This window comes from Phocoena sinus, chromosome 19 (assembly GCF_008692025.1).
Source record: "Phocoena sinus isolate mPhoSin1 chromosome 19, mPhoSin1.pri, whole genome shotgun sequence".
In the NCBI taxonomy this organism is placed as follows: Eukaryota; Metazoa; Chordata; class Mammalia; order Artiodactyla; family Phocoenidae; genus Phocoena; species Phocoena sinus.
This window is the reverse complement of record NC_045781.1, coordinates 47,989,974-48,010,528: the sequence shown is the minus strand read 5'-3', so window position 1 is coordinate 48,010,528 and position 20,555 is coordinate 47,989,974. Positions and strand designations below refer to the sequence as shown.

The 20,555-nt window shown below is 38.6% G+C and overlaps 1 protein-coding gene across 7 annotated transcripts in view; it reads right to left on the bottom strand.

Moving 5' to 3' along the window:
- CNTNAP4 (contactin associated protein family member 4) overlaps nt 1-20,555 on the bottom strand; it is a 259,598-nt gene that overhangs the window by 55,343 nt on the left and 183,700 nt on the right. For all 7 annotated transcript variants that reach the window (XM_032613290.1, XM_032613293.1, XM_032613297.1 and 4 more), the window contains 3 exons: nt 14,410-14,516; nt 11,400-11,519; nt 245-442 (listed from right to left, as the gene is read on the bottom strand). In XM_032613290.1, the coding sequence (XP_032469181.1) occupies nt 245-442; nt 11,400-11,519; nt 14,410-14,516 (425 nt within the window). The remainder of the gene's footprint in view (nt 1-244; nt 443-11,399; nt 11,520-14,409; nt 14,517-20,555) is intronic.

Here is a 20,555-nt window from a genome sequence, read left to right as displayed (position 1 = left end):
GGCAGAGACTCTAAAGACAATCAAGGCTTTGAACAAAGCTCAGTGTGAACTGACCTTGTTCTCTTCTTCAGACAACAGCATCTCTGTGACTTCCAGACTGCGACACGTTTGCTAAAGACACAGGGAGCACACACACTAGGCGGCTCCAGGCCTCCATCTTGGCCGACTTAAACTCTGCAGGAGCTGGTTAAGTAAAACATACTGTGCGACGTGTGTAGGGGGACAAACGCCCCAATGTACTTACCTTCCTTATTTACAAGTCGTGACTTCTTGCAGTAGTAGGTCAGCTCCTGTTCACAGTGCTCCGCACGGTTAACTGTGGCCTGCAGTTGCTCCATGCTGGCCACGTATTCGAAAAATCCAGCATAGGGGTTCTCTGGATTGGTACCGCGGACTCTTGTTACCTCGGAGCCATTGTGCTGGATGATGGTCCACGCAGTTTCTTGTATGCAGAAATGGGGGAAGAAAGAGAGGAGACCATCACTAGTCTGCAAAAGTTAAAATAAATAAAGAAAATCAAAATCACCTTTTATCTGAGTCAAAGTTTTCTAGTCATCAAACCTCTCTGAGAGGTAGAATCAACACAAATGGATTCTTAAAACTTTTAAATTATACTAAAGTGACTTTTTTCCCTGAAATTTATACGATTGCCACGCATTTGCAGCGTTTTTATTCTACTTTTTCATATAATTCAGCCAGAAAATATTCATGGTGAAAAATGTTAAGAAAACTGATTATTAAAATTTGTGGTGCATTTCATCAAATCTGACATTCTGCTTTTAGAAGATGTGTCATTATTTTTCTTCAAGAAAGAAAAAAATGATGCTATTATAACTGTAAAACAGTGTCGATTGTTAATGCACCCTGAATTCAGAGATGTTACAATATATAAAAAAAATGTATCCTTGAATTTGTAAAATATTTTAAATGACATAACGTAAACAATGACTTTTCTAGTCTTAGCGTATCCTGCCAGCAAAAAGAAAGTCAAACTTTTATGGCCCGTATATATACCTCCCTTCAGACAATTTTTAATTATGAGTGTACATGTATTTCTGTTTTACATCAAGTTTTGGATAGAGGATTTTTTCATAACATGGGAAAATGTACAAAATATTTAAGTGGGGAACGCAGGATACAAAACTATATATAATATGATTATGATACATACACAAACACACACATAAATATATATTCATCGGACACAGATGTCAGGAAATTACACCAGAAATACATCTATTTCTTTTAAAATCAAATCTGAAATATTCATCTTGGTATCATGTGATGTGCATAATTATGCAATGCAAACAGGAAGTTACATTTTTTGTGTGTGTGTGTGTGGCACGCGGGCCTCTCACTGTTGTGGCCTCTCCTGTTGCGGAGCACAGGATCCGGACGCACAGCCTCAGCGGCCATGGCTCACGGGCCTAGCCGCTCCACAGCATGTAGGATCTTCCCGGGCCCGGGCACAAACCCGTGTCCCCTGAAGCAGCAGGCGGACTCTCAACCACTGCGCCACCAGGGAAGCCCCAGAAGTTACTTTTTTGAACATGCAGTACAGCATCAGCAACTCAACTAACATAAGAAATAATATATCTTTGAGTAGGCACTAGAGCTATCACTATTAGCACCTGAATGTCTGTAAACATTTCAATCATACTGATTACCAAAACTATTTAGATGAAACAAAAGTCCGACAAGGTTTGTAACAGAAGATGGCATATTGTATCTATCCTTCAACTTTCCCAGCAATAAATTTATTATATTTACTGTGATATACGCCGACCCAAGAACACATTAATCAAAAGGCCTCCGATTTAATAGGTGAGAAACAGATTGGAAGTTGTCAAAACTCTGCTATTAATGTGCTGTTAAATCACATAACTCTTCTGTATTAAGAAGAATATTCCAAATTGGAGGAAAAGAGTAGGTAGAAATCCCCGCCAGCCTCTTTTTAGCTAATACATTCACATGGACCAACGCAATCAAAACAAGAAATTTCAGTCCCACCCGTCTCCTGGTCATCAGAATTTTGAGTAGAGAGTTCTGTTAAGTAAATGAGACAGGAGGCAAATTTGACAGCCTCACTCCCCTCCACACGTGGATCATTATTTTCCTCTGAAACAATAGCTGTTACTTTTATTTCCACCTTGCATTTCAGCTCACCAAAGCGCTTTAACAGTAAATTATTTTCCTTAAAGAGGACATGATATATAAGCTCATGAAATTAATTATGGATGACCAGACAGCAGTACAGTGGAGAGATCACCAGGAGACCTGAGCTGCAGATCTGTCATGTGTCTGTGCCCTTAAGAAAGTCAGGCGAAATCTCAGCCTCCATTTCCAAATTTGGGGAAAAAAAAGGGCAGAATATAGGGGGCAATATATTAAGTCTGAAATTCTATCATTTTAGCCACACAATCTTGACTATTAGAAATTTAAGATTATTAACCAGGCAAATCTGTTAGCCTAGCCTCTGTTGGACTCTGCTTTTATTATTCAGCAGAATGATTCATCTTTTCTTGTGGGGAATCAACGGCGTAGCTGCTGAAAGAGCAGGACAATAAACCTCCTTGAAACCTTTGTCTCTTTGCTTTTTGGGTCACCCTGAGAGGGACTTCCCTATCGCTTAGCGTCCACTGGGTCATGAAGAACACACTGTGTTCTTGTAAGGTCTCTTAAGGTATTGTAAGAAATCCAAGGCCATAGTGCATGACAGCTGTTAAAGGGCTGCTCATAGAAATGTTTCCTTTTGAAATTCTAAAATTTCCATATGATAGTTTCTGTAAGTGATCTCATTTTCTAGTATAAAGTGCTACAAGGAGGAAGTTACCCGGGATGCCGTGCTTATCAGATAATCAAGATGTCCAGGGCAAAGTAGAGACAATGAAAGCATCACAATGGATTCTGAGTAATGGAAATGAGAGCCCAGCATCCATGCTCCAAATCGCATGTGCTTTACTAATAGAGGAACGTCTGCAAACTATTATACTGTTCTTTCGGACGTGATTGTGTTATCTGATATTTCTACAAATACCTATTTAGAAATTACAACTACAAAAAAAGTAGCCTTCACAATGCATAATTCAGTATTTTGTGATTTAATCTATCGGTTTTTCCACTATTAGAAGACTGATAGGTTCTGATTTGCTAACTATAGTACCTCCGGCACGTGGGCTTGGCAAGTGCTGAAAAAGACATTAGTCACTGAAGGAATAAACAAGTGAATGAATAAAAACAAAGTGCTGTCCAGACTAGAGCACAGCCTTCCAGGTTATCTGGTTGTGATTCTGCGGTGGCTCTGAGATTTTCATTGCCTCTTAACTATTTTAGAACTTTGTAAATAGGAGACATCTGATGCAACTGCAAAATAATGATAAGGCTGAAACTGTGAAGGGTATGAGACATCCCACTTGCAAGCTAACAAGTTATCTTGCCTTCTATACACATTGTATCTATTTAGCTTTAACTCTCTCACTCTCTCTAGATGCAGTGAGTGCCAGATGCACCTAAGCCTACTGCAGTTGTACCACGAGAGAGGGACCCCCAAATTACAAGACTTGGAGCTTATAGAGGATGGCTGGCACATCTCCACCCTGACAAAGAGTGAGGGAGGAACTCTGGAATGCAACAAATCTCTGAGGAGAGGGCGGTCTAGTTCTTAGGTTTTACAATGTAGGTAAATACCTCTGGGGGAGATAAGCTTCAAATCCCTCCAGGGAAATCCACTATCTCTAAGACATATTTACATTAAATTATCCTTTAACACAGACTTCCAGGTTTTTTTTGCTATTTGTTTTGCTTAGCAACCAAGGCATTGTTTCCTGACAAGTAATTCTGTCTACAGACCAGGAAATTCAACCTGGTAGAGGTGGATGGGCTCCTCCACTAGGGAAGAAGCCAGTTTTGCCTCCCTTGGCCCAGTCACTTCAGCATTACTGATGTATGGATATGTCTGTTCTTTGAATCCTCTTTGAACTGACTGTAACATCTTACCAGTTTCCTCAGGAATAAGGTTAAACATTAAACAAGATCTTCAAAACGTGATTTTTAGCTTTTATTTTTCTATCTGTGTGAGTGTCGTGATGTCATTTTTTGGAAAATTATCCTTTACCAAGTGCAAAGAGAGTTGTCAAGGTAAGGAAACACAGGGAAATAAGAAGAGACTGCAGAAAATCTATGAAATTAATATATATACTAAAACATTGAAAGGCAGTTTGGGTTTACTGGTGTCTCTCCCTGAAAGTGATTTCTAACATATAGATTGTATGTAAAGCAACTGAGTGATTAAGAACTTGATTTATCTTGGGCTGACTGCTGTTTTCTAGTGTGATAACAGTGTAAAGAAAAAACATGCTGTTTAAGCAACACAGTTGCAGAGTATGTGTTCCTTCAGGATTAATAGCTGCGGGTGATAGAGGTGATAAAGACTGGAAGAGTGGGTAGGAAGTGCTGTGTTAAGGAAAGCTGGGAGATGAAAGAAAAGCTAGCATCCTGGAGCAAAACATGATGTAAACAAGGCTGCATTTGAATAACGACAGTGAGTTATTAGCTCTCATAGCTATTAAGAAGGTCTTTACTATTGAAATCCCTAAAGTAAAGATAGTTTTGCTATTATATCTTTTTTTTTTTTTAATAAATGTATTTATTTACTTTTGGCTGCGTTGGGTCTTTGTTGCGCGGGCTTTTCTCTAGTTGCAGCGAGTGGGGGCTACTCTTTGTTGCGGCGCGCGGGCTTCTCATTGTGGTGGCCTCTCTTGTTGTGGAGTATGGGCTCTAGGCACACGGGCTCAGTAGTTGTGGTACGTGGGCTCAGTAGTTGTGGCCCGCGGGCTCTAGAGGACAGGCTCACTAATTGCGGTGCCCGGGCTTAGTTGCTCTGAGGCATGTGGGATCTTCCCAGAACAGGGCTCCAACCCGTATCCCCTGCATTGGCAAGTGGCTTCTTAACCACTGTACCACCAGGGAAGTCTTAACACTCTCCAGACTTCTCATGAAAGGGTCTCAGGGGCCCCTATCTCAGAATCACATGGGGAGCTTGGATTTAATAGAGTAGACCTTGGTCTCTAAACTTACTGAGTCAGTGAAACTAAATCCAGGAGTCTTGGTAGTGGGGCACTGGGAAAAGGTGACTTTAAACCATAGAATTAGGGATTCCCTGGTGGCGCAGTCGTTGGGAGTCTGCCTGCTAATACAGGGGACACGGGTTCGAGCCCTGGTCTGGGAGGATCTTGCATGCCGCGGAGCGGCTAGGCCTGTGAGCCACAACTGCTGAGCCTGCGCGTCTGGAGCCTGTGCTCCGCAACAGGAGGGGCCGCGATAGTGAGAGGCCCGCGCACCGCGATTAAGAGTGGCCCCCGCTTGCCACAACTAGAAAAAGCACTTGCACAGAAACGAAGACCCAACACAGCAAAAATAAATAAATTAATAAAAAATAAGGAATGATATTTTAAAAAAAAAACCATAATTATTTTCACAAAAGTTAAAAAGCCACGGCTATACCTCTCAGCAATTTCTCTGTGCTGAAACAACTGTCCTTACAGTACAATATTTGATGCTGAGACATTTCTTGAACATAAAACTATTTCTTTACAGAGAAAGCAATGGCTTTAGCGTACAAGAAGAACAAAAAAGCCCTATACATTTCAACAGAGACGACCACTGGGATTCATATTATCCTAATTATTTTAAAATTATATTTAGAATATTCTGCTTAGAAAGAATTTTCAGTTTTTAACATATTTTAGGAAATTATCCATTCAAAAGGGATTTTCTTTGTATCTTTTAGCTTGTAATGCTTAAAGATATTTAAATCCCTGTGGAATCATCTGTTGGACAGTAATTCTAGACTAAGAACTTTTGTTTTTTCAGTTACACATTTGCAAGCTGCCAATTCAGCATTTTGTCTTGCCTTCATAATTGGTATACCTGATTTCTGTACCTTGAGGATATGTTATTGGCTACAAGCAATGAGACATTGGTAGAATGTAGTCTTTTCTAGTGGAAACATTTTCAGGCTAGGAGACGGGACCAAGGTTTGATGTCTTGATCTATCCCTAATGATATTCCTTAGTCTGCCTCTGTCAACCTCCTTGAGACTTGGTTTCCGCATTTGCAAAACCACAACAGTAAGCAAAGTTTCAAGTTATAATGTGCATTTTTCACGGGGCTGTTACACTCTGGGACTGTCACTTTCGTGTGAATATGTTTCAATATTCCGGAGCTTCTGAAGATACTTCCCTGTTTCCTAACTGGATTATCTGTGTCTCTGTCCACTGCTTGCTCTTCAAATGGCCTTAAGTTTTGTGAATATCCTCTTTTTCATCAATACTTTTTGATAATTTTGCTAAAGCACCTTTAACCTCTGTGTGTGTATATATACATAAATCTACTTCTTCGAATTGCAGAGTTGAGACTCAGGTAACTAAAATAGGCATATTAGTAATATGACAAGGTAAATGTTGATTTAATAGAAATGAAATAATTCATTCAATAAAATGAAATTAATAATTTCCCTACCATTTAGATGGTCATGAAAAATGTACATGGCCTATAAATCACTGAATTATTATGCGTAATAAACATAATGTAGGCATGCATGTATGTGTATACAGTCCATCCTCATTACCTGCAGATTCTCATCATTTGTGAATCTGCCTACTCACCAAAATTTATATGAATCCCAAAATCAGTTCTTGAGGTGCTCTTGTATGTCTGTAGACACAAAGCAAAAAAACCCAGTTGCCCAATATGAATTTCAGCTACCCAGCTGAAGTTGAACAGAGCCACACTCTGACTCCTTGCTTCAGCTCTCATACTGTAAACACGTATCCTATTTGTGCCATGGTCTTTGTGCTTGGTGATTTCACTATTTAAAGTGGCCTCCAAGCATAGAGCTGAAGAGCTGTCCAGGGTTCCCAAGCACAAGAAGGCTGTGATGTGCCTTCTGAGAACAGATGTGATAGAAAAGCTTCCTTCAGGTAAGAGTTCTGGTGCTACTGGTTGTGAGTTCAATGTTAATGAATCAACAGTATGTGTTAAATAAGGTGTCTTTAGTCTGAAACGCTAGTAAAACAAGGTTATATATTGATCAGTTGATGAGAATACTATGACCAGAGGCATGCAGGAACCTAATCTTACTGTAATTCCCTGGGAGCAATGGTTCAGTATTCACTAATTCAAGTGTCTGTGGTTACTTTACAGAACATTACTATCACAGATAATGAGAACTGTGTGTGTGTGTGTGTGATATTACTTAAAGCTTTAAAGATTACAGATACTTAGAGGCATCTGAATCGCAGAATCAAAACTTCATAAAGCATGTGCATATGAATAGTTCAGGGTGCTTTTGTGGGAACGCAGGATTCACAGGGATGCAGTGATAGACTGTTAAATCTCGCTCACAACACAAACAGAAAAAATCAGAAAGTTATTTGACACTTAAATTCATATCTTTCATTTGCAAAATTTTCCTTTTCTCTCTGTGAAGTCTTCTCACATTTATTATGTTCAATTCTCACATAATAGAGCGGGGTGTTCTCTAAAGTTTGAGAACCACAGGTCGAACACAGCTACTCCCAAACCTGGGTGCACAAAAGCATCAAATGCGAAGATTTTTAAAAACACTGATTTTATCGTCTCACCCCAACCCTCCTGCCTCAGGGCACTACCTGGGAGTCGGTGCTGTGCCGACTGGGGAATTTCATTGAGGAGATAAACATGTGAGAGTCATCAGCTGTCTCAGGTTGCTTTGGCATTTGGAGCGGTGCTATGGTCTGAATGTTTGTGTCCCTCACTAAAATTTATACGTTGAATCACTAATCCCCAAAGGTAATGGTTTTAGTAGGTGGCACCTCTGGGAGGTCATGAGGTGAAGAGGGAGGAGCCCTCATGAATGGGATTAGTGCTCTTATAAAAGAGACCCCACAGAGCTCCTTCTATCATGTGAGGATACAAGAAGTCTGAAATCTGGAAGACAGTCCTCACCTGACAATGCTGGCACCATGACCTAGGACTTCCCATCCTCTAAAACTGTGAGAAATATTTCTATTGTTTATAAGCTACCCAGTCTGTGGCATTCTGCTACAACACTAAACAGACTAAGACAGGTAGCGTCCTCAACGATGGTGACAGCAAACAGAAGCCACCTGGTTGTGTTATATGAAAAATCTCTAAGACACATTCTATACTAGTTTTCTCGAATATTTGTGGCCAAGGTTTTACCACTACCCTGCAGTTTTCAGAATTACACATTAATACAAAGGAACTGTTGCTCCCATATTCAACTGGCTTCTCAGTTCCACATTTGAATGTGTAACAGACATCTCCAACTCAAAATGTGTAAAACTGAGCTCGTTATCTTTCCCTTCAAACCTTCTCTGACCACATCTCAAATAATGGCAACTTAATCACTCCAATTTGCCCAAGCCAAAAATGTGGTGTTATTTTTTTGGTTCCTTTTGTTTTCTCATTCCTCACACATATTCAATGAGAAAATTTAATCTCTGTCCACCATCTACATTGTATCAACCAGTACAACCCACCATCTCCAGCTTTTCCCTGGATTCTTGTGTTACTTGAACTTGGTCTCCAAACAGACTTCCAAACTCCAATTATACATATACATCTTATCTATATGTATGTACGTATTTGGTACACACACACACACACACACACACACACACACACACACACACACACATTTTCTAACTCCTTTCTACCCCTGCTCCTAGATAGGCATTTCCCAACACAGGAGCAATCATGATTTTATTAAAGGGAGTCAGATTGCATCTACCATTGCTTAAAACTCTCCAATGTCTTCTGAGCTCATTCAGGGTAAAAACCAGAGACCTTACATGTCGTAAGGACCCATGACTCTTCCTCTCCTGCCCCCGTCCACTTGATTCCCTCTTGCTCTCCTACTACTCCCAGATTACTCACCATACTCCAGTCACACTTCATCTGCTGCTGTTTTCTGAACACACCTGGTGAGATCACCTCTCTCAGGACTTAGCACTTCCTATTTTCTCTGCCCGGAAGGCTCTTTCCCTAGATATTCACTGCCAGATTTTAAGTAGTAAATCCTCCTCTGCCAAGCCTCCTGCTTCAATTTCATATTTCCTTTTTTCTGCTTATTTTGCTCCATGAAATGCTGACTTCCTGACACAGCGCTATCCAATGTAAACTTTTTCCAATGATGGAATAGATGGCTATGGAGCAGTTAAAATGTGGCTAGTGAGACTGAGGAATTGGCTTTTAATTTAATCTTATTTTAATGAATTAACTCGAACTTGTAAAATTTGTTTCAAGTCATTTAGTTGTATTAATTAATTTTAATTAAATGTGAATCTAAATAGGCATTTGTTGCTAGTGGCCACTACACTGGACTGCACGATTCATCTAGAATCTATTTGTGTTTGACGGTGAAGGGATCAACAGTCTTTTTTACAATATTTACAGACAATTTTCCCCAGCACCACTTGTTGAAAAGACCATCTTTCCTTCACTGCTCATCAGTGCCACCTTTGCAATGAATCAACTATCCATATATGAGGGAGTCTGTTTATAGATTCTCTATGTTGCTTCATTGGTCTATTTGTTTATCCTTGTGTCAATTACATGCTGTTTTACTTAGCCTATCAATATAATGTCTATATTATATCTGGTAGAGTTGAGTCCTCCAACTTTACTCTTTAAGACTGATTTGGTTCTTCTTGTCCCTTCAAATTTACTGATAAATTGTAGAATCTGTTTGCCAATTTTCACCAAAAAAATTACACCAACGAACAAACACACTGCTGAAATTTTAATTAAGGTTTGCACTGAATCAATACCTAGTTGGGAAGAACTGACGTTTATACCACCGTATTGAGTTTTCCAATCAAGGAAACTTTCATATTTCTCCACTTATTTAGGATTTAATTTATCTCAAGAGTATTTTACACTTACCCGTATAAAAGTTGTACACATCTTTTTTAAGATTTATTACCATGTATTTGAGGTTTTTTTTTTTTTTTTTTTTTTTTTTTTTTTGCGGTACGCGGGCCTCTCACTGCTGTGGCCTCTCCCGTTGCGGAGCACAGGCCCCGGACGCGCAGGCCCAGCGGCCATGGCCCACGGGTCCAGCCGCTCTGCGGCATGTGGGATCCTCCCGGACCGGGGCACGAACCCGCGTCCCCTGCATCGGCAGGCGGACTCCCAACCACTGCGCCACCAGGGAAGCCCGTATTTGAGGTTTTTGATGCTACTGAAAATAGAATCTTCTAAAATTTCATTTTAATTGCTGGTATACAAAAATGAAATTAATTTTTACATTAACTTGATATCTAGTGATCATCCTAACTTTTAATAGTTAGTCTGTAGATTGTTGAGAATACTCTCAAAACATAACCTGGCCATCTACAAATAATGAGAGTCATAGTTCTTCCTTTCCAGTACATATATCTTTCATTTCTTTCTCTTGCTTTATTGCACTGGCTAGGACCTCCAAAACAATGGTGAACAGAAGGATACTAGCAGGCATCTTTGTGTTAATGTTGGTAACAGGGGTAAAGTTTTCAATATTTCACAATAAACTGTGATATGTGCTGTAGGTTTTTTTATGGGTCCTCTTTAACAAATTAAGGAAATTTTCTTCTATTGGTAATTTACTGAGTTTTCATTTTCTCTTTATCATGAATGGATGTTGAATTTAATCAAACACATATTCCAAGACTATTAATTCCTCTTTAAGTTTATGTTGGTAAGGAATTGAAGAATAAAATTCATTTTTGCCCAAATTTAAAAAGAAAATATTTTCAAAGCTTTCATGTGTATCAATCTTTTTTCTTTTATTATTATTATTTAAAATATTTTTCCACTTTATGTTGGCAAAAATTGTATATATTTAAGGTATGTAATGTGATGGCTTCATATGAATATACATTGTGAAATGCTCACCATAATCAAGCTAATTAACATTCATTACCACGGTTGTTACATTTTTTTATTTCATCCCCCTACTCCCCTCCCCTTGGGCAACCACTTGTTTGTTCTCTGTATCTGTGAGTCTGTTTCTCTTTTGTTATGCTTGTTCATTTGTTTTGTTTTCTAGGTTCTACTTATAAGTGAAATCATATGGTGTGTATCAATCTTCTAAGAGGAATAAAGTCTATCCTTTTTGTTTTGGGACTTAATAAGATACATTTATTATTAGATGTTCTACACAGATACCACATGCATAGAAAATAATGACATTTTAAATCACCACCATTAAACTATTTTTTAAAGATTTACTTTAAGTTCTTCTACTGAACAATATATATTTTAATCAAGTTGCAAATTATGTCAACCTCTTACTTGTTTCATTTTAATTTTGTGTGTTTAAAATTTAACTATTAAATGAAAATTGATTAACTCACCAGTCATATTGCAATATAGAAGAAATGGTTCCAGGGGACCACTTCCATCTGCATCTATATAGTAAAATCCTGAAGTATTTCCTCTATGCTTATAGGCTTCACATGACTGCTCATAGATAGCTGTAAAAAAAAAAAAAAGTATCATCATAAGTGAACTAGTATAAAATTAATTTCTTTAATTTTAATTTGGACACAGAATACTCCAAGTCTTGAAATTTGTATGTACATTACTGACCAGGAGAAAAGGTAACACACACTTTAAAACAAAACTCATTTTTTAAGTTATTATGGTTGAAAGAAGGTTAGATAGAAAAAAGGAAGAATGAGATTGTATTTTATGGCATTTCTTTTTATGATTAAAGGAATAAGAGAATAAAAATTTAGTTCATTTTTACATTAGGTAAAACAACAAAGGAGATGGTAGGTGTTTTAAATGTTAAGATCCTTATAAGTATAATGTGACTTCCATTTTGGACATGCATCCAAATGGATCTTTTGACAACCATTCTGGAATTTCTAATTCTAGTATCACCTTGTAATAACCTAACATGTGAAGCACAACAGTGTAATCTCCTTAAATAATCTGCTGTTATTCAAAAATTATGCAATAGAAAAGTTTTAAATCATGCTTTAACTAGTCTCCTTTCTCACATAAAATTATCTATAGGTAAAATCCTTTTCTCCATAAAACAAATACGATTTACAAAGCTTCTCGTGAATAATTTAAAAAGTAATTTACATAAGAAACTTTCTCTAATGCTCTGTAATGAGAATTTAAGACAATTAAAATTCAAAGCAGAAGAAATATAAAATATATGCCCTCAAGTGGTCTCAGTGTGTTTTGATCCATAATTGGATGTTTTTACTTACACAATTATATATTTGCCATGTACAAGGTTTGATATTAACAACTGTGTATGATGCACTCATCGCATTGAACACTTGGCCAAATGTAATGGTGATTTCCATCAAGCTTTTAATTTTGTGAAATGAGAAATAAACCATCCCCTGAATATCATTCTGTGATCTATTCTAAATTTTCAAAATTATGTTAATGAGTTTTTAGATCATATGAAATAATGTAACTAATTTTCTCAATGTTACAGAGATTTCAGATAATCATACATATTTACTTCTCTACTCCTCCACGGTTTCTTGGTTTTATTTTATTGCTATTGTATATTACACAGACAGAAATATAAGATGGATTGGTTTCTAGTCACATTTGTATTTTGTGCAGTGAAGTGGGCATATGAAAACGGTTCATTTATATATTACTATATATACTATTACTATACGCGCATATATGCGTTGATAAATTCTTTGAAAGAGGCTGGGATATAAACATAACTTTGCAGAGAGGGCTGGTATTAGAAAGGACACAATTGCATGAGGGTAACTGGGAGTACTTTTGCTTTATGTGTATTACTTGGCTTTTTATAACATGACTGTTTAACATATTATTTTCTAGTAAAACCTTTTAAAAGACTCCCGTCACTCACCCTCCCTCAACTCAGTCTAACGATACTGATGGCTTCATTATAATTGGGTTTGTCATCCTGGCCCCATTTCCCAGAATGGTCATTGGCAAAACCCTTCGGCTCCTTTACACTACCTGCTCAAGAACCTAATAAGTTAACTCAATGATTGGATCACATTGTGGGCCACAGATGAAAATACGTTATTTATTCACCGTCTGATTTTTTTGGCTCAGAGATGTTTGTGTTTATATTTAGATTTGGTCATTGATAACAGTTGAAAATAAACAAATAGTCAATTAAAACACATTCTATTAGCTTTCTGTTTTGAGTTAGTTACTACAATTGGCATGATACCAGATATGAAGAATTAAAATACACCGTCCCTTTGCCGCTGGTGACTTGGGACAAGTAACTTGGCCCTGGCTTGAGGGACAGCAGGCGTTCTTCCTGTTCTTATGAGGCACTCCAACCCACACAAGCTGATGCCCCAGGAAAGACTGGCTGCAGTGGTGAAGGCACAAGGGTGAGGCCAGAAGGTCCCGCTGCCCCTGCTCACGCCCTCTCCAGCCCTGAGTCAGGACTTCTGAGAGTCCCTTGTGGAGGCTCCAGGGGTGGGAGCTCAGGATTCCAATCTCAACTCCAGCAGGAGTACAAAGCAGTGCACAGTGAAGAGACGAGAGTGGGACTGCACGTAGCGCCCTTGCCTGAAGTCATGGCTACGGGCCAATAGTACTGAGAGTTAAGCTGCTCAGCAATGTCAGCAACAATATGAAAAAATGCGAAGGAAAAAATGGGCATTTGGGTCTCCCCATCCCACGTCCTGAACAAGTAGACAAGAAAATGACATGAGTCTTACGACACATTGCAAAACTTTCCACCAGGAAAAAAATGAACAGCTTCTAACACAGGAAAAGAGTATTTGGTTGTGGTCCCAGCCTCTGGAGCATAATTGCAAGCGTTCACATTCTCACTGTGCCTCAACTATTTCAGGAGCTTCTGGGCATGGTGATTAATCTCTCCCTGTAACCTAGTAAACTAGGGATAATAACAATGACTACACCCACCTAGCAAGGTGGTCATCAGAATTAAATAAGTTGGGACATGTAAAATACTAGAGCAGTACCTGGCATTTAGAAAATACTCAATAAAATTAACTATTATGATTAATTCCATTTCTACCATCCTTATTCTCATCATCCTTATTAATGGAGTTGCAAGAGAATTGAAGGATCACCTATTCTGCACTGCATTTTATGCTTATCCTTAGCTACCTTTGTTTTCTACACGTGTTTTCCCCTTACCAGCTCTCTTATCCTTTTCTGTCTTGCTTTATTTTATATGCTTCTGTAAGCTACCTTGACTACTTTATGAAAAGAAGTGTGGACTAAAAATAAACTAGAAATCAACTGAATGCTAATAAGATCCAGGGTTGTACACACATGGACATATATACACACAACAACAACAAAAAAGGGAAATAAATAAGGGAATCAGGACAGAGGCAAGAACCACAGGTGTGTGTGGCTTACAGTTGTGGCAAGTTGCTCCCCTGTATCCAGTGTTTGTACAGTTGCAGTGAAAGGTGTCCCAGGTCTGGGAACATTGACCACCATGTTCGCAATAGTTGGGCAAACACCTAAAAGAAGGTGCAGATACAATTACTACTATTCATTTTGAGAAATCACAAAATACTGCCGATTTATACATGATCATGTGAAAGAATAATGTCAACAGTAACCTAACGAGTAAATACCGCGTGACTAATGGTCATTCCATTTGTCGTTATGGTACCTTAATCACAAAACTAAACCTTAGATCAATAAATTCATCAGGTTTCAAGCAATTCTCAGGTAGCTGTGACTGCTTAATTTTCAACATGTCGTACTATATCACAGCCCTTTCTTTTCCCTAGTGACATAACACTAATTCAATATGTTGTCAGAAACATCAATAGTTTACATAAAATAACAACATTTAATCATACTGATTTACTATACTGAATATTTAAAGGAAGAGGGAATAAAGAAGAGAGAAGGAAAGAAGGAAGTGGGAGGGAGGAACATCTCTATTCACTTGGTGTATACATCCAGGAATGCTGATGATGTACAGTATAGATGCACAAACTCCAAGCAGTGGGTCAGGGTGCATCAGGATGCTGCATCAAAATCACAGGGGCTCCCAGGATACCTTAAATTTTTAAGAGAAATACAGCCATACTCGGCATCTGTCCAGCACTGTGCAACTTATTAGCTTGAGGTAGTTAAATTTTAACATTAAATAGTAATACATTCCACTTAATCACGTCCTATCTTTGAGAAGCTGGAGTCTTAGTAGTTGTTAAAAAGTAACACCATGTGAAATCAAGTTGAACAAAAGTAAGGGTAGCAGTGTCTGATCTGATCCCAAGCTTTGAAAGGTTGTACACTACATTAAAAATAAACTTAAAATATTTTTCAAATTTTATATATATAATTTTAAAAATATATAAAAGTAATATACGTATAAATTACTTTTTAAAAGGTTTCTAAATGGTTAGGACAGGGCTTCCCTGGTGGTACAGTGGTTGAGAATCCACCTGCCAAGGCAGGGGACACGGGTTCAAGCCCTGGTCCAGGAAGATCCTACATGCTGCAGAGCAACTAAGCCCGTGCGCCACAACTACTGAGCCTGCGCTCTAGAGCCCACAAGCCACAACTACTGAAGCCCACACAAAGAGAGCCTGTGCTCTGGAACAAGAGAAGCCACCACAATGAGAAGCCCGCGCACCTCAACTACAGAAAGCCCACGCACAGCAACGAAGATCCAAAAATAAATAAATTAACTAATTAATTAAAATAAATAAAGTGTTAGGACATAAACACTTATAAAGTTGCCTGGAACTAAGCCACTGTTTAAATGAAAACGTTAGTTATATCTTTTGGCTTAGGACACTGTGAAAAAATTACTGAAATACATTAAGGTACCCTGGACAAAAAAGTTGAAGAGCTTCTGGTATCAACTCAAAGAGCCCTGATCAAATAACTGATGCTTTTTAGAATTTAAATTGAAAGTTATATTGAGACCAATGCTCTCATTCACCCCAGAATAAAAAAATAAATAAATTACAAAACCCGTCAAGAATATATTCTTGATGAAGTTTCTGCCACCTCCTTTTTTAAAACTAGACTGGGAACTTCATGTTTTGCTTTTAGGATTTTCCCAATTTTAACTGAAAATAATGTTACTGCTTTTCCTGATTATAAAAAATAGATATCCACTGTACAGAAATCAAACAATATAGGAAACAATAGAGAAGAAACATAATTTATAATTTCAATATATAAAAATTACCACTATAAACATATATGTGTGTGTATAATGTATTATGTTCATAAATGTAATCATAAAGTACACGCTACTTTACAACCTTTTTAAGGATTCAAAAATAAATAATGGGCATCTTTCCATGCCAATTAAGTTTATATGTATTTTAGCATTTTTATAGATTCACAGGAATCTATTCAAAGAATATTTAAAGAGGTATTTAATTTTTTAAGCATTTCAAATCAATAACAATCTAGAAGAAAGAGGGAATTTTTAAAATAAAATTAACACAAAAACAGTTCTAATTGGTAATCAGAAAAGAAAAGGACAGAGAAGGCTATTCTTTAACAGACCTTGAACAATGTTTTAAAAGGGGGCAGATATAAGTGACTACACCTAAAATTCTAAAGAATGAATCTATTGGGATACATGACTATTTCTATTTGATCTGCTGCAAAAGATACTGTGTCCATTTTCCTAGATTCCTGTTAGACTTGACTTTTCATATTTTTAAATTACAATGTGAAAGACTGGATTGTGGATTTTATTTAAATTCATCATATAGTAGTTCTGTTTGAGTACTAGTAACCTATGGCAAACTACATTGTATAGTGAAGTACTGATTCTCACTAAAGGTTTTAAACAATTATCTTTTATACTTTTCTCCCTGAGAGTCATTTCAATACAAAGTAGAACATAAACAAATGAATATATCAACATGCCCCAAACTGAAGTGGCGTGTATGATTTTATTTATTTATGGCTGTGTTGGGTCTTTGTTGCTCTGAGCGGGTTTTCTCTAGTTGCGGTGAGTGGGGGCTACTCTTCGTTGCAGGGTGCAGGCTTCTCTTGTTACGGAGCACGGGCTCTAGGCACACAGGCTTCTGTAGTTGTGGCATGTGGGATCAGTAGTCATGGCCTACAGGCTCTAGAGTGCAGGCTCAGTAGTGGTGGTGCACGGGCTTAGTTGCTCCATGGCATGTGGGATCTTCCTGGACCAGGGCTCGAACCCACGTCCCCTGCATAGGCAGGTGGATTCTTAACCACTGTGCCACCAGGGAAGCCCCAGTTGATATTCTTAAAAGGTTGATATCAAAAGATTTCCTTAATACTATTGCTTAATAAGTGGTTTAGGTCCAAGCAACTTAATAAATATTTATGCCCTTAACAATCGTCACCCCTACCCCACTCCCACTTGGGTTTCTGCCCCAAGACATGGGGACATAGAGGACAGCTCCCTTTGCAGTTCTATCCTCACCTCCATCGAGGGACTGATGGCCATCAGCCTCAGTCAGCCCCCACCCAGATTTCCATGCAGGTCCACAGAGGACAAGGGGAGGGCTTCTAGATGAGTGTGTGTGTGTGTGTGTGTGTGTGTGTGTGTGTGTGTGTGTGTCTGTGAGTAAGAAAAGTGTGAGTGTGTAAAGAGTATAGGAATGATCTTATGAGTGTGCAGGTGCGTGTGTAAAGATGCTATGGGTCTATGAGAGTAGGTGTGTGAGTGTGCTTGTGTATGGATGAATGAGTGAGGAGGTGTGTGTGTGTGTGTCTGTATGTAGACTGTGTGTGAAAAGTGGCTTTGAGATATGTGAGTATATGCATGTATAGATGTGTGGGGGAGATTTGTACAATGACATTAGTTTACACATAAAGAATGTGTGTAAATGACTGTGTGGGTGTGAGTGTGAGCACGTATGTAAATTTATGTACACCTTTATGTGTAGGTTTGATCCAACTTAACGTTAGTTACAGTAAAAAGAGAACTACATTGTTTAAGATTCTGTCAGATGTTTTTTTTTTGGCTGTGCCTCATGGCTTGCAGGATCTTAGTTCCCCAAAAAAGGATTGAACCCGGCCCTTTGGCAGTGAAAGCACGGAGTCCTAACCACTGGACCACCAGGGAATTCCGTCTGTCAGATTTTTAAATATATTTTTAATGTTCCTGTTTGTTTCAATTGCAATTTATTAAGCCATAAATTCTGTGTTTAATCTTCATAGATTAAGCATGAACCGCAATACATGTTGATGTGCTCCCAGGGAAGCGGTACAACATGGCAGGTAGCACGCAGGGGGACTTCCTGGAACCAGGGGGCTTAGATCCGATGCTGGGCTCTGCCTTTAGCCATGTCCTCTTAGCCAACTTACTTAACCACTCTGTGCATCTACTTCCATGTTTACAAGAAACAAACACTCTAAGAACAGATTCTAAGGGGTTTTGTGAAGATTAATTTAAATACATATTAATTAATTTATTTAAAATAAATTTTAGAACAGAGTCATTGCACAAGTCTCTCACACAATGCATAAGCTCACTCACATATCCAAAATCGCCCTACATACTCATACAAGTTGTGACACACACAATGACACAAGTCCTCAAGCATTAACCCATGCATGTGTACACTCACACATGCACACGCTCACACACAGCCACACCATCCCTACACACACACCTGTAAGGTCATTCAGACACATTCCCAGGCCCCTCACTCACTCACATCACCCTACACAAGTCACTCACACACACACACACAAACGTAAATACTAATTCATGTTAAGTTAGAATACAACCTAGTAAACAGGGTTTCTTTTAAGTCTCTATTTAATAATGCTTTAGAAGCTATGTCAACAGGTATAGCATATACGACCAAGACAGATGGATACATATTTTCTTCTGAATATAAGAGAATGGAATGAACCTAGAGATACTTTTGGAAGTTTAAAAGGTATACAAATATAAAAGGTACGTTGGTTTTTGCTGTTATTTTTAAGATTTCCAGGGTTACCATTAGCCTAAAATTTTCTTTAAAAAATGTATAGTCAAGACCTATCCATAATTTGCTACTTCTGAAAAGCGTTTTTAAGATGTGGTACCGAAACCATAATTCTCCTACTGTGCTGTAGCATGCTCTGTTTTACAAGCGTGCACCTCTGGAAAGCAGGCAAGATGGATTCCTTGTGTAAATGGCAGCTTCAGAGAAACCCATGTTGGAGAGGTGTGGGTCTACCTGTACCAAAAGAACGTTCTGCGATCTGAGACGGTCAAAATGACCATCACTCATCGTGTGGATGACCGAACCTCCCCACCCATTGAGGGTGAGGGCTCCCTGCTTCTGTGAGTGAGACCCACCTCAAGAGAGCTGGCCCAGGGAGCCTTGCTACAGGGCTTCCCCAAAATCAGGATTAACGCTCCTGAGCTGGCGTGGCTGTAATTACGGAGATGGTCACTGTCATTTATTCCCCAAATCAAGCCAACTGAGGTTTATCATCTCAGTTCTCCCTTTATCATCTTTCATTATAGAAAGTATTATTTTCTCTACAAATTGAGTTAAATAAACACATATTCATAGAGAGGAAATGATGGCCTTCTAATCCATTGCTAAATAAGATTATAATTATTTTTCTCTACACATAGAATAATATCTACTAGTGTTCAAAACAGGATCAACAGACATTGATAAATGGTCTTCAGATATAATAGATGTGTGTTTATGTTGATAAAATGTTTCATACAAATAAAAAGTTATTTTTAAAACTCAGAATTTGGGACTTCCCTGGTGGCGCAGTGGTTAAGAATCTGCCTGCCAATGCAGGGGACATGGGTTCGAGCCCTGGTCTGGGAAGATCCCACATGCCACGGAGCAACTAAGCCCATGCGCCACAGCTACTGAGCTTGCGCTCTAGAGCCCGCGAGCCTCAACTACTGAGCCCGCATGCTGCAACTACTGAAGCCTACGCACCTAGAGCCCGTGCTCCGCAACAAAAGAAGCTACTGCAATGAGAAGCCCACACACCGCAACGAAGAGTAGTCCCCACTCATCACCGCAACTAGAGAAAGCCCGCGCGCAGCGACGAAGACCCCACGCGGCCAAAAATGAAAAAAAAAAGTTAAAAAAACTTAGAATTTATCTGTTTGCTCAAAATATATATTGAACACTACTACATGGTTGGGGTTAAGTTTGTCACATTGCTTAATTTTTTTTAATCTGGAAAGGCTATGACATTCCACTGAACTCAATAATTAAAAATAACCGCCTTGATGACTGGCAAGATTATTTGGCTATAGTTGCCCATGCCTAAAAATACTTTAAAATTATTAACTATCAATTATCATATTAAAAGTTACTTGTCCTCTGCAATGAACGCCCAAAGCTTGCATTAGCATGCCCTGTACTGGAGTTCCTATTGAAACTACTGGATCATCCTCAAACCTTTATCAATACTACGGCTCCAAACTTTTTCACAGGGAGTTTCCTCTTCATTTTCCCTGCAGAGAAGATAGTAATGGGTTCTTAAAGGTACACATCAAGACCATAGCAACCAGTTAAATTCCTATGCCTCTGAAATATTATTCAGCTGTCATGGAAGCAAAA